This window comes from Diabrotica virgifera, chromosome 2 (assembly GCF_917563875.1).
Source record: "Diabrotica virgifera virgifera chromosome 2, PGI_DIABVI_V3a".
Lineage (NCBI taxonomy): Eukaryota > Metazoa > Arthropoda > Insecta > Coleoptera > Chrysomelidae > Diabrotica > Diabrotica virgifera.
In genome coordinates this window covers 9,939,623-9,952,009 of record NC_065444.1, presented here as the reverse complement: position 1 = coordinate 9,952,009, position 12,387 = coordinate 9,939,623, and the positions used below count along the sequence as shown (strand labels likewise).

The 12,387-nt window shown below is 33.5% G+C and overlaps 1 protein-coding gene across 2 annotated transcripts in view; it reads left to right on the top strand.

The window, feature by feature from the left end:
* Nucleotides 1-12,387, top strand: part of LOC114324653 (KH domain-containing, RNA-binding, signal transduction-associated protein 2) — a 53,513-nt gene that overhangs the window by 22,773 nt on the left and 18,353 nt on the right. For both annotated transcript variants that reach the window (XM_028272520.2, XM_028272519.2), the window contains exon 5: nucleotides 7,889-8,176. In XM_028272520.2, coding sequence (XP_028128321.1) covers nucleotides 7,889-8,176 — 288 coding nt within the window. The remainder of the gene's footprint in view (nucleotides 1-7,888; nucleotides 8,177-12,387) is intronic.

Genomic DNA, 12,387 nt, shown 5'->3' with positions numbered 1-12,387 from the left:
ACATAGACTTCAAAGCCGCATACAACTCAGTTAATAGAGGTAAACTTCTACTTGCTATAGTAGAATTTCAAATACCGCTTCATCTTGTCCAATTAACTGAACTTACACTCACAGGAGCAGAGAAGATGGTAAAAATCCAAAACGATTTCTCAAGACCCTTCCATTGTAAAAATGGACTAAAACAGGGTGATGGACTGATTTAACCTGGCATTAGAAAAAATAATTCGAGAATCCCAGATTAGTACGAATGGCACCATCTTTAACAAATCAGTACAAATTGTTGGATATGCAGATGACATATAGACATCATAGAATCCACACGTCCACAGAATCTGTGACTGAAGCATTTCGGTCCTTCTGCACAGAGAATGGGACTAAATATAAATGTTCAAAAGACCAAATATATGTGTTGCACTAGGTCAAGCAACCCGACACCTACAAGAATAATAATTGGCTACCTAGAACTGGAAGGTGTCGACACCTTCATTATTATTATTATTATTATTATTATTATTATACAATAATATCGAGCCAAAGCAGAGCTTATATGGCTCAAAGTACAAAAATAATTGTAGGTCTTAAACTAAATAACATAACATAAAACAAATTCTTACAAAATAAAAATTAAATTAAAGTAAATATTCAAAAGAATTGGTTTTCATAAAAGTTGTTACATCAATAGCAAATTAAAAAAGATACAAAAACTAGAAAGTAAGTATACCTAAAAATTACAAATTTTTTTTTCTCATAAAAAAAACATAAAATATATCCTTATATTTTACAACAACTATTTTAACAAAAATTGCTAACATTACACATACAATGTCCAGTTAGTTCTCATCAAACCTGTTTTTGAAACTATTTAAGCTAATAGCCCCTACGATGTCATGACTTAAACTGTTCCATTTATCAAAAACTCGATTTACCAAAAAGTTTTGCCTTACAGTAGTTTTAAAAGGTTTCTTTTTCAATTTATAGTGATGACCTCGTAGTCTGGCATCTTCGCTGATATTAAAAAAATTCGATGTTCCCCAAAATTCTCCCCTAAGAATTCTGTAAGTAGATATTAAATCACCTCTCTCTCTTCTATGAGTCAATGGAGACAACTTAAGCTTTCTTAATCGAGTTTCATAGCTTAATCTTGCATAATTAAAAGGTAGCTTAGTAGCTCTTCGTTGTACTCCTTCTAATAATTTAATATCTCTTTGTAAATGAGGTGACCAAACAGATACCGCAAATTCCAGGTGAGGTCTGACATAACTTTTATAGAGTTTCAAAAACAAGTCTGGAGACATTCTAGGAAAAGCTTTTGATATGAGGTATAAAGCAGAGTTAGCCTTACCGACTACTTTTGCTGTTTGAGTAGACCAACTTAACGTTTGGTTGACCGTAACGCCCAAATCATTAACTTCCTGTACCGATTTCAGAGGAACTCCATCCAAAAAATATGTTATATGTGGATTATTATATCCACATTGAACAACACAACACTTACGCGAATTTAATGGAATAGCCCATTTCATGCTCCATTCTGATAGCTGATTAAGGTCACTCTGAAGAGTATTAACAATATCGGGACAGTAATATAACTTAAAATCGTCGGCATATGAAACTGATTTTGACTGCCATCCGCACGTTAAATCAGACACGTACAACAAAAACAGAATAGGCCCTAATATTGATCCCTGAGGGACACCACTGGCTACCGCACGTGGAACACTGCAGTCATTTTCCACTTTGACCGAAAAAGTTCTTTCAGAGAGGAAGTTTTCTAACCACAATAGCAACTCACCACGCACGCCGTAATGTTCTAGCTTCAGCATTAATTTTTGTATGGGTACCTTATCAAATGCACGGGAAAAATCTATATAAATAATGTCAATCGGTTCATATCGGTCCAAAGATAAAGTCCATTCATTAAGAGAGTGAAGAAGGTTGCTAGTTACAGAACGGTTCGGCAGAAATCCGTGTTGAGAGACTGGAATAACATTATGCTCTAACCAAAAGGATATTAATTTATTAGCTATTAATTTTTCCATTATTTTAACTGATGTTGGTGGAACTGTTACTGGGCGATAATTAGACGAAAGGAGTTTATTTCCACTTTTATATATCGGTGTTACTATACCAGATTTCCATGAAGCTGGTATTGAATTTGTTTGCAAAGATTTGGCCAATAAAGCTGCCATTGGAGCCGCTAAACTATCTGCACAATTATGATATAACAATGGTGAAATATTTTCCGATCCAGGAGACGCAGTAGTCTTTAAAGAACATAATACCTCTCTAACCAATTCAGTAGAGATGTCAATTGTTGATAAACTCTCCATTATTCTATCAGTAGTGGGCAAACCTGAAAACGCAGCATCCGTGTCAACTGTAAAAGCAGTGGAAAAAGTCTCAGCAAATAACTCACAAACCTCTTCTTTTAAACATATTTCGCCATTAGATTTTTCTAATAAAGGAATACCAGTTTTTGTACAGAATTTTGATCTAACGTATTTGTAAAAAGATTTGGGACCTCTGGAGCTAACTCTGTTTTCATAATTACTTCTCGATAATCTCAACTCCTTTGTCAATCTATTGGAAAATTGTCTATGTGTAAGTATGTTTTCTTCCGATGGATTTTTTCTTACCCTTTTCCATAAAATGTTTTTTTCTTTAGTCATTGCGATCAGTCGGTTATCGATCCAAGGGCTTCTGGGATTAGTCCTAATAGTGTACTTTGAAGAACATTTATCAATACCTTTATATATAATTTCTTTATATTTATTCCAAGAATCATTACATGAACAATTATCTAAATCCGGCCAAATTACTTCTCAAAAATAGTGATTTAATTTAACATAATCTATTTTACTAAACTCTTTAACTATTTTTTCATTAATTGCTCCAGTAATGTCCAATTGAGCTTGTGTCTGAAGAACTACATGGTCCGAAATACCTATTGGTGAAAGATAATGAATTTCACTGATAAGTTCTTCCTCATTAGTGATTATCAAATCTAAAATCGAAGGTGTATTACCTTGACGATATCTAGTAGGTTCTTTTACCAATTGGTTAAGATTGGTTTGAAAAAATAAATTGTAAAATGGAACACTCGGATTATCTCCAATAAGCGGAGTTTGAACTGGCCATTTTAAATCCTTAAAATTGAAATCTCCACAAATGATTAAATTTTCTTTTTCTCTACTACATTTTTCAATAAATTCACACATTGATTTGGTAAGAGTAAAAGAAATGTTTGGTTTATAGATAACAAGGAGGTGCAAAACAACTTTATTAGGAAAGATAATTTTAAACATAAGAGATTCTATACCTTCCAGATTATGACTTACAGTACTTATCTTGGATTTTTTAAAGAAAGTCTCCTGAAAGTAGACACATACTCCGCCACCTACACGATCAATGCGATCTTTACGATAAATTGAATAGCCATTAAGTTTTACAAAAGAATTAGGTATTCTGGGACTTAACCAGGATTCTGTTACAGCAAAAATATGAATATCGGGATTAGAAGATGAAAATGACAAAACATCAGCGAACTTAGCATGTAAAGAAGCAATATTAGTATAAAAAATATTTATTGTTGTCAACTTTATTCGTTTTTTGCGGTGGGTTGTTGGTTAGTACTAACAATGGTTGGAATCTTATTAATATACCTTATCGTTAGATCCTTATCTAGTATTTTTCGTTTTTCCAGTTCCTCTCGCACTTTATGTAAATAGTTAATCTGATATTTAGTTAAATCATCCTTGAAAACGACTCTAGAAAATACTTCATATACTTAGGCTCGCTGCTAACTAAAGATAACAATGTCAGTGCAGAAATTAAAAGAAGAATAGTGCTCGCCAATAAGTGCTACTATGGCTTAAGAAGCCAGATGGCCTCAGAAATAAATAGAAAAATTAAATTGACTGTCTACAAAACACTAATAAGACCAGTGCTGACATATGGTTCAAAAACTTGGTCACTTAAACAGTGTAACCAAGAACTGCTCAAACATTTTGAGCGAAAAATCATAAGAAGAATATACAGAGGGATAAAAGAACAAGGTTTGTGGCGCAGGCGTTACAACAAGTTGTATAGAACTTTTGGAGAACCTGCCATTGTAAAATTCATTAAGGTAGCACGCCTTAATAGTCCAGTCGGGTTAGACGAATAACAGGCCTAACCTTGCATTAGGAGCTGCCCCAAATTTTATTTTTCTAATCTTTAGGGAGGGTCAATATTAGTATAAATTTAAAATCTCGACTGAATTCCACCGTTGCGTTAGCCGCCATCTTGATTTTAAACGAGAACCGTTTTTGCTCAATATCTCCGCCATTTTCCATTTTTTGACAAAAAGTGTGAAAACTGAAATTGTTGAAAATGCGATTTTCTATAATTTCATTTATTATAATTTTTTCCGTGCGGTCGATATTTTCCGAGTTATGAGGGGAGAATAGTGACAGTTGGAGCATAATTATTGAATTATTGAATTATCTCGTTTATTATTAGTTTTACAACAAATATGTACCTATACAAAAATAAAGAGAATTAAATTCTATACAATTTTGATCTCTTTCATTTTTTTGCTAAAATTAATATTTAAGGTAGTACGTATGCGGTAATGGCGCGAGCGTAAGACCGGATTGATTTTATAGCAATTGTTTTTGTTCAATATCTACGCCATTTTCAACTAAAATTGTTCAAAATATAATTTCCTACAATTTCTTTTTAACAATTTTTTTCATGCGGTTGATATTTTCCGAGTTACATGGGAAAATAGTAAAAAGTGGTGGGGGAGCATAATTATTGAATTGAATTTTGTATCCGAGCTGCCCCAAATTTTATAATTATATCCTTTAGGAGAGATCAATAGTAGTGTAAATTTAAAATCTCGACTGAATTCCGCGGTTGCATTAGCCGCCATATTGATTTTAAATGAGAACTGTTGTTGCTTAATATCTCCGCCATTTTCAACTTTTCGACATAAATGGTGGGAAAGAAAATTGTTGAAAATGCAATTTCCTACAATTTCTTTGGCACAATTTTTTTATACGATCAATATTCTCCGAGTTAAGGGAGAAAATAATGGAAGCGGAGGGGAAGCATAATTATTGAATTGTCTCATTTATTATTAATTTTACGACATAATTGTACATAAAGAAAAATAAAGAGAATTATATTTTATACAATTTTTGAAACTTCCAATGAAACATCAACCAAACTAAGTATGTATATAAAAGACATAAAAAGACATTATATACATTAAGTTCACTTAATTTTATTAACTAGCGGGTTTAATTGGTTGAATTTGTCTGTCGATATTTTAAGTTTTATGTCAGCTAATATGTCGTGATGTTCCAACAATTTTTTTTTAAATTTTGGACCCTGTTGGGGGAATTTTCCCATTTCCCCCCTTGTAGACCCGCCACTGGTTCTCTCGAAAAATTGTAGTAAATCGTAATTGCAACAATTTCAGTTCTTACACTTTTTGTCGAAAAGTTGAAAATCGCGGAAATATTGAACAAAAACAATTGCTACAAAATCAATCAGGTCTTACGCTCGCACCTTTACCACATAAGTACTACCTTAAATATTGATTTTATCAAAAAAATGAACGGCATCAAAATTGTACAAAATTTAATTCTCTTCATTTTTGTATAGGTAAATATTTGTTGTAAAACTAATAATAAACGAGATAATTCAATAATTCAATAATTATGCTACAACTGTCACTATTTTCCCCTCATAACTCGGAAAATATCGACCGCACGAAAAAAATTATAATAAATGAAATTATAGAAAATCGCATTTTCAACAATTTCAGTTTCTACACTTTTGGTCAAAAAATTGAAAATGGCGGAGATATTAAGCAAAAACCGTTCTCGTTTAAAATCAAGATGGCGGCTAACGCAACGGTGGAATTCAGTCGAGATTTTAAATTTGTACTAATATTGAGCCTCCCTAAAGATTAGAAAAATAAAATTTGGGGCAGCTCCTAATGCAAGGTCAAATGCTATCCCGACTGGGCTATAAATGGATAGAGCATGTAATCAGGCGAGAGGAAGATGCCATAGTCAGAAAAGTTTTTGACCGAAGAGGGCCGATAGGACCACGAGCAAGAGGAGGACCGAGACTTAGGTACTAAGACAACATAGAGAATGATTTAAAATCTATTGGAATTAGAGCGTCGAGAAGAGTTGTCAGAGACAGGGGCGAATGGAGAATTATTGTTCTGAAGAAGGCTTTGGCTCATAAAGAGCAGTAACGCCACTGATGGTGATGATAAACTGTACATACAGGGTTGCGAGAAAGTCTGGCGACACGTTATTTTCTCAGAAACCGTTAGAACGATTTTTATAGATTTTGGTGAGTAAGGGTCTTTTAATGCAGCTGATATTAGAGTGATAATTACATTGTTTTCAAATCTTCCGTTTTTATGGAAATCTAATGAACTTTCTTATTTCAAATGGAACACCCTGTATATTTTTTAAGTTTTGGAATCCTTAAGGGATATTGATTATTTTTCATAGATATTTTCTATACCTAAATGCCATAATTTCGGAGTTATTGCTACATTTATAAAAAATAAAAAAATAAACAATTTATAAAAATCTTGTTTTTCGGCCCGGCTAGACATGTTCCGTTTGTGGTTTACGGAAACAATTATGAAATTAAAGTAAGTAAAACAACGAACAGTAATATATTTATTTATTTTGGGTAAACAAGCGTGCTTCGTTTATATCTCGTAAGGGTTTGTTATTTTAGCGAGGGTATGACTGCGCTGCGTGCCCACTGTGTCGATACTGACCGAGACCACAACACTATTATGTCGTCATGTATGCGGTTCTACCATGTGGGCCAGAAAAGGCGATAAATTACTAAATCTGGCGTTTTAAAAGCTGAGAACCTTTCTGTAGTTTTTAAGAAGTTGACATAAAGAGCGTGGCCAATCTGGTAATTTGTGTTTCCCTGAAAAAAACATTAATTTTATACAATCTGGTTTTGTATTTTAGGAACGAAAACACATGTGAATTTAACATGAGACGTATTCTTTCGTTTTGAGAAAAGTTAATAGGTAAAATTAGCAATTAAAAAAATAATAAATAAAGCGTGTCGCTATAGACATTATTTTAGGTTTTTTGGATCATTGGGAACAAAAAAGGTCTTTTGTCATTTTTCTCTAAAGTTAATCGTTTTCGAGTTATAAACAATTTAAAACTGAAAAAAAAAACAAAGAATGACGATTTTAAAGGTTCAAAAACACAAGTAAAAAATAATTTTTGGAATTACAAAGTACCTAAATTCAAGATCAAACCTTCTATCAGATACCTATAAGAATTCTTGGCACGTTTTATTCTAAAATATGTTGTTTTAATTATTAATGAAGCGCATATGAGAGAACGGACGATCGGGCTGCATTAACAACTAAAAAATAATATTTTAAAATAAGACAAGGCCAAATTGCTTATCGGTAACTGATAAAATAAGGCTTGAACTTGAATTTATGCACTTCGTAGTTTTAAAAATATGTCATATTTTTTACTTGTGTTTTTAAACCTAGAAAATCGTAATTTTTCGATTTTTTTCATTTTTAAATTATTTATAAATCGGAAACTTTAGAAGAAAATTACAAAACGCAAATATATACAGGGTATTCCATTTGAAATAAGAAAGTTAATTAGATTTCCAGAAAAACGGAAGATTGACAACAATGTAATTACCACTATAATATCGGCCGCATTAAAAGACCCTCACCCACCAAAATCCATAAAAATCTTTCCAGCGGTTCCCTAGAAATTACCGTGTTGCCAGACTTTTTCGCAACCCTGTATGATACTTAAAGATATCCACCTGATAACTGGTGGATATCGAAATTGTTGAAATTTTTTGTTCACAGCATCTAATCCGATATCCCGAGGACCACCTCCACCTCATGCAATGCGTACAGCAACCAGAGCCCCAGTTCACACGCCGAGAGTAATGCCAGCCAAGACTAAAATAATGTCTATATTAGATAGAGCTCGTGTAGCCATGGAGGAAAGTTATGGATACGAAGATGATTATGGAGCCACGTCACCCCCTCGTTACGGTAACATGTATGCTCCAAAAGTTAACGATTACACATCAGGGTACTATGAAGATTATGAAACTGATTACTACAAAGATAATGGTTCTCCGAGTTTTGGTGAGTACCTTACATTTCATTTTTATTTTGTAAGGGTGAGAGTTGGTATTGAGGAAGTAGCTCATAATATCTTTTAAATTATTACCAATTAATATTGTAGTAGGTATGTACTCTTTTTTTGTAAACTGTTGATTTGTTAATTGCAATAATTTTTAATGTATTAGTATTAGGCCTTTGTTCTCTATAAATTTTATACATACTATATGGTGTTGGTATTTTGAATTTTGGTGTAAATTCGAGGATGATATGACGAATTGTCTTTATTTATTGCCGAATTAAGTTTAATAATGCGAGTTAGTCAAAAGAGACAGGAAGTAAAATTCATAAAGCCGGCTACTCACGATACTGCGGCGTTGTTCAATTTTGTCGAATTCGACTCTTCTTCTTCTTCTTCTTCTTCTTCTTCTTCTTCTTCTTCTTCTTCTTCTTCTTCTTCTTCTTCTTCTTCTTCTTCTTCTTCTTCTTCTTCTTCTTCTTCTTCTTCTTCTTCTTCTTCTTCTTATAATAGGCCTCTTGGCCTGTTTCTTACCGATTTTGAGCTTGTATTCGTAGCTGTGATGTTGACTGCCAGCTATCTCGCCACCTTTTAAAGGGCCTTCCTATTGGTCTCTTGCCTGTTGGCTTCGAATCCCTGGCTATACGGGCTATTCTCTCGCTGTCCATTCTCGTCACATGCTGATTCCAATCTCGTCGTCTGTCTTCCCCACCATACTGTATCTTGTATGTTACAGAGATCTCTTATTCTGTCGTTCGGGATTCTCAGTATCCTCTTGGTTTCCGCTGTGTCACATCTTGTTTCTATCGCGTACGTCATGATCGGTCTTACACATGATTTGTATCTTCCAGCCTCATATCTTTGTTTCTCCAGATGACATCCCTCCGACATCCTGACACGTAATTGGCTTTATTTGCTTGCTTTCGGACGCTCTCTTTAACATCTCCATAACTACATATTTCGATTCCCAGATATTGGAATCTCGAGACTTGTTCAATTAGTTCATTGTTAATTAATAATTGGCATCTTATGGGTTCCCTTGACACTACCAGGGATTTTGTCTTGGCTGTTGATATTTTCATGTTGTAGTTCTTCGCTACTGTACTGAAAGTTTGTGCCATTCGCTGTAGGTTATTCTCGTTATCGGAGATTAAGATTGCGTCGTCAGCATAACAGGATTTTTATTTGTTTTTCCGCCATCTTATATCCTTTTCCAGTAACTTTATTGTTTTCTATGATTTTGTCCATGACTAAATTAAAAAGCAATGGGCTCAAGCTATCCCCTTGTCTGATTCCCGAGTTGATGTCTACTTCCGATGTTAGTTCATTCTCGACTTTTATACTGGTTTTGTTCTTCGTATTAATGTCTTTAATTATCCTTATCATCTTGTTGGGCTGATTTTTCTCGTTTAGCAATCTTAGCACATCTTCCAATCCTACACAATCGAAGGCCTTAGTCAGATCTATAAAGCACATAAATGCAGGTTTATTATATTCCAGTGCTTTCTCAGCAATTTGTCTGGCTATGAATATGGCGTCTATTGTGGACCTATTTTTCCGAAAACCTTGTTGTTCCTCACTGTGTATTCTTCATTTATTTTATTGGCAAGTATTTTTGTTAAGAGTTTAAGAGTTGTGCTCAGCGAATTCGACTAAATTAGCAAAAATTTTGATAGTTTGTGACCATGCAATGCATTCAACAAACTCATACCATTTGACCACAGACTGGCCTATCTGCTGCAGTACTGCAGAATTGATATCATATACGATCTTGTCGAAGGACACCGCAATACAGTGAGTGGCCGGCTTAAGTGCCTCTACACAGGTGCTCTGATGAAGCTAAGTTAAAGCCGAAATACATATAAGCACATAGTGGAGCTGTTCTGTAATCAAATCTGAATCATCTTTACTTTCATTTAATAATGCGAATTTAAGTCCAGTTCGGGATGTATTGGGAATCCGAACTCACATGCCTGTCCTGCAACTCTATATGCCTGTCCTGCAACTCTACATGGCGATTTCGCCAGGATCATAATTTGGATTCGACCAAGTCGAATCGTAATTACCCGAAATCGGAATATTTGATATCTATCGCGTCATTTTCGTATTTGGCTTGGCATTCTGTAACTCACATCGTAATCAGTGTAAATCGAAAACGCCAACTTCTATTTGACGCGCTCAAAAGGTGGTGACAACCCCGCACTGAAAGATGAAATTACTGTTCTGTGACCTGTTTATTACTTGATCTAAACTTGAAATTTGATACCGTTGCCATATCCTCAATTTTTTTATACTATCACACTACATAAACTTGCATTTAAAAATAGTTTTGAAACACCAATAAAGAAAAGTTTTGAAAAGCAAATAGTAAAATAACAGTGTAAATACTGGATACAAAAAGCTCAAAATAGGATAAATGGAATTTCTATTCACTATTTCGATTGTAGAGATTCCAAAATATTTATGGAATACCGATTTGGACTATTTCTAGTCCACTTGGCCACTTCTATTCGATTTTCCTTACTTTCATCACCGAAATGAGTTACAGAATAGGGATGAACATCTAGTAGCCGATTTTTTTTAAATCCATACCGCGTTTAAACCTACTTTTTACGCCAAATTAACGTTAATTACCAGTGGCGAACCCAGAATAGGTTGATTAAAATTAAAAAATCAAAATAAAAGGTAAATAACTAAATGAAAATAAATACAAAATAAATGTAAAAATGAAAATGTAAATATTTCAGTAACCGCAACTGTACATAATGATTTAAAATATATTAGAGCTATTTCTCTATATGAGTATGAATAATAGTTTTATTAAATGGAAATGTATGAGTGTAGTGGGATAAAATATAATGCTAAACTATCTATCAAATTATACAGGGTGTTTAATTGGGAAAAGGAAATACTTAAAAATGGTAAATATAGGTCAACGAGACGGTTCTTGATATACTAATGAAACGCCCTGTATAAGGTTAAAAATTTAAAATTAAAAAAAAATATATTAAAGATGTTTCTTAGCCGTTAAAATGAATGGATCTTAATATTTGATTCAAATAAAAATGTCGGTATTAAATAAAAGTATGTTATAATAATAAAAAGTATTTTATCAAAAATATCAGTCTATTTTGCTTACCCTACAGTATAAATTTTATCAAGATTATAATGCCCTGTTTTTGGTTTATTGTAGCAAATACCAATATTTGAAATAAAGCAATTCCAGTTTGGACAAAGTGATGGTCAGAGTGAGTTCTCTTGTAGAATGAGCCAGTGCATGTATGTCATCAGCTAAGATCAACACCAGTTTTTCACCGCGATTGGCAAAATCGTCTGTCAGCATCTCATTCATTTCATGTTCTAAGGTAAAATTGAACAGTAATGGTGACAAGGGGTCTCCTTGTATGAGTCCTGATATACTAAATTACGTTGATGTTCTGCTTCTTGTCTTTACCTGTGCAAATGAGTTTGTCACCCACCTTCGTGTTAGCTCCACGAATTTTCTTGCTATTCCCATTTCTAGCATTGCTAGCCACATCCAGCTTCTTTTATGGAATTTATGGAATCCTATGCTTGCTGGAAATCTAGGAAAATACGGTTCACAGCCCGGTTGAATTCCCAGTGACCTTGATCTGTCGTTGATCTTGCGTTGGCATGTAAATGGCATCGGTAGTCTTTTATTATATCTTCATCATAATGAGTAAGTTTCTGTAGCAAGATACCTGCTAGAACTTCATATGCTGTGCGTATTATGAATAACGGGATTTAAAAATAGAAGTGATATTAAAGATATCTTGTTGGGAATAAACTAATGAGGTGGGCATAAGTCAAATAAGTGTTCAAAATGTTCATAATTCATCTTAATACACTTCAAATAAGGTTTTTCGATTGAATTAATAATGAGAGCAAGCATTGTGAGACCTTCTTTGATGATATCTAAATCAATTGCTATCCAATGTTTAAAATATTCGACGTGTTCTATCGTTGCGCAGAAACTGTTCTTAGGCATGCCCAGATTGAGAAATCCCTAGGAGTAAAGTATGGGGACCTTGGAGGCCAGGATTCCCTGTATAATTACTACGAAGTAAACTGTCTAATATTGATATAAACTGATATTATTGATATATTACAATAAAATATCTTAATAATCTTAATATTTATAACAACAATAATAAAAATAATGAAATATAATAATGAAAAATAATAATATATTATA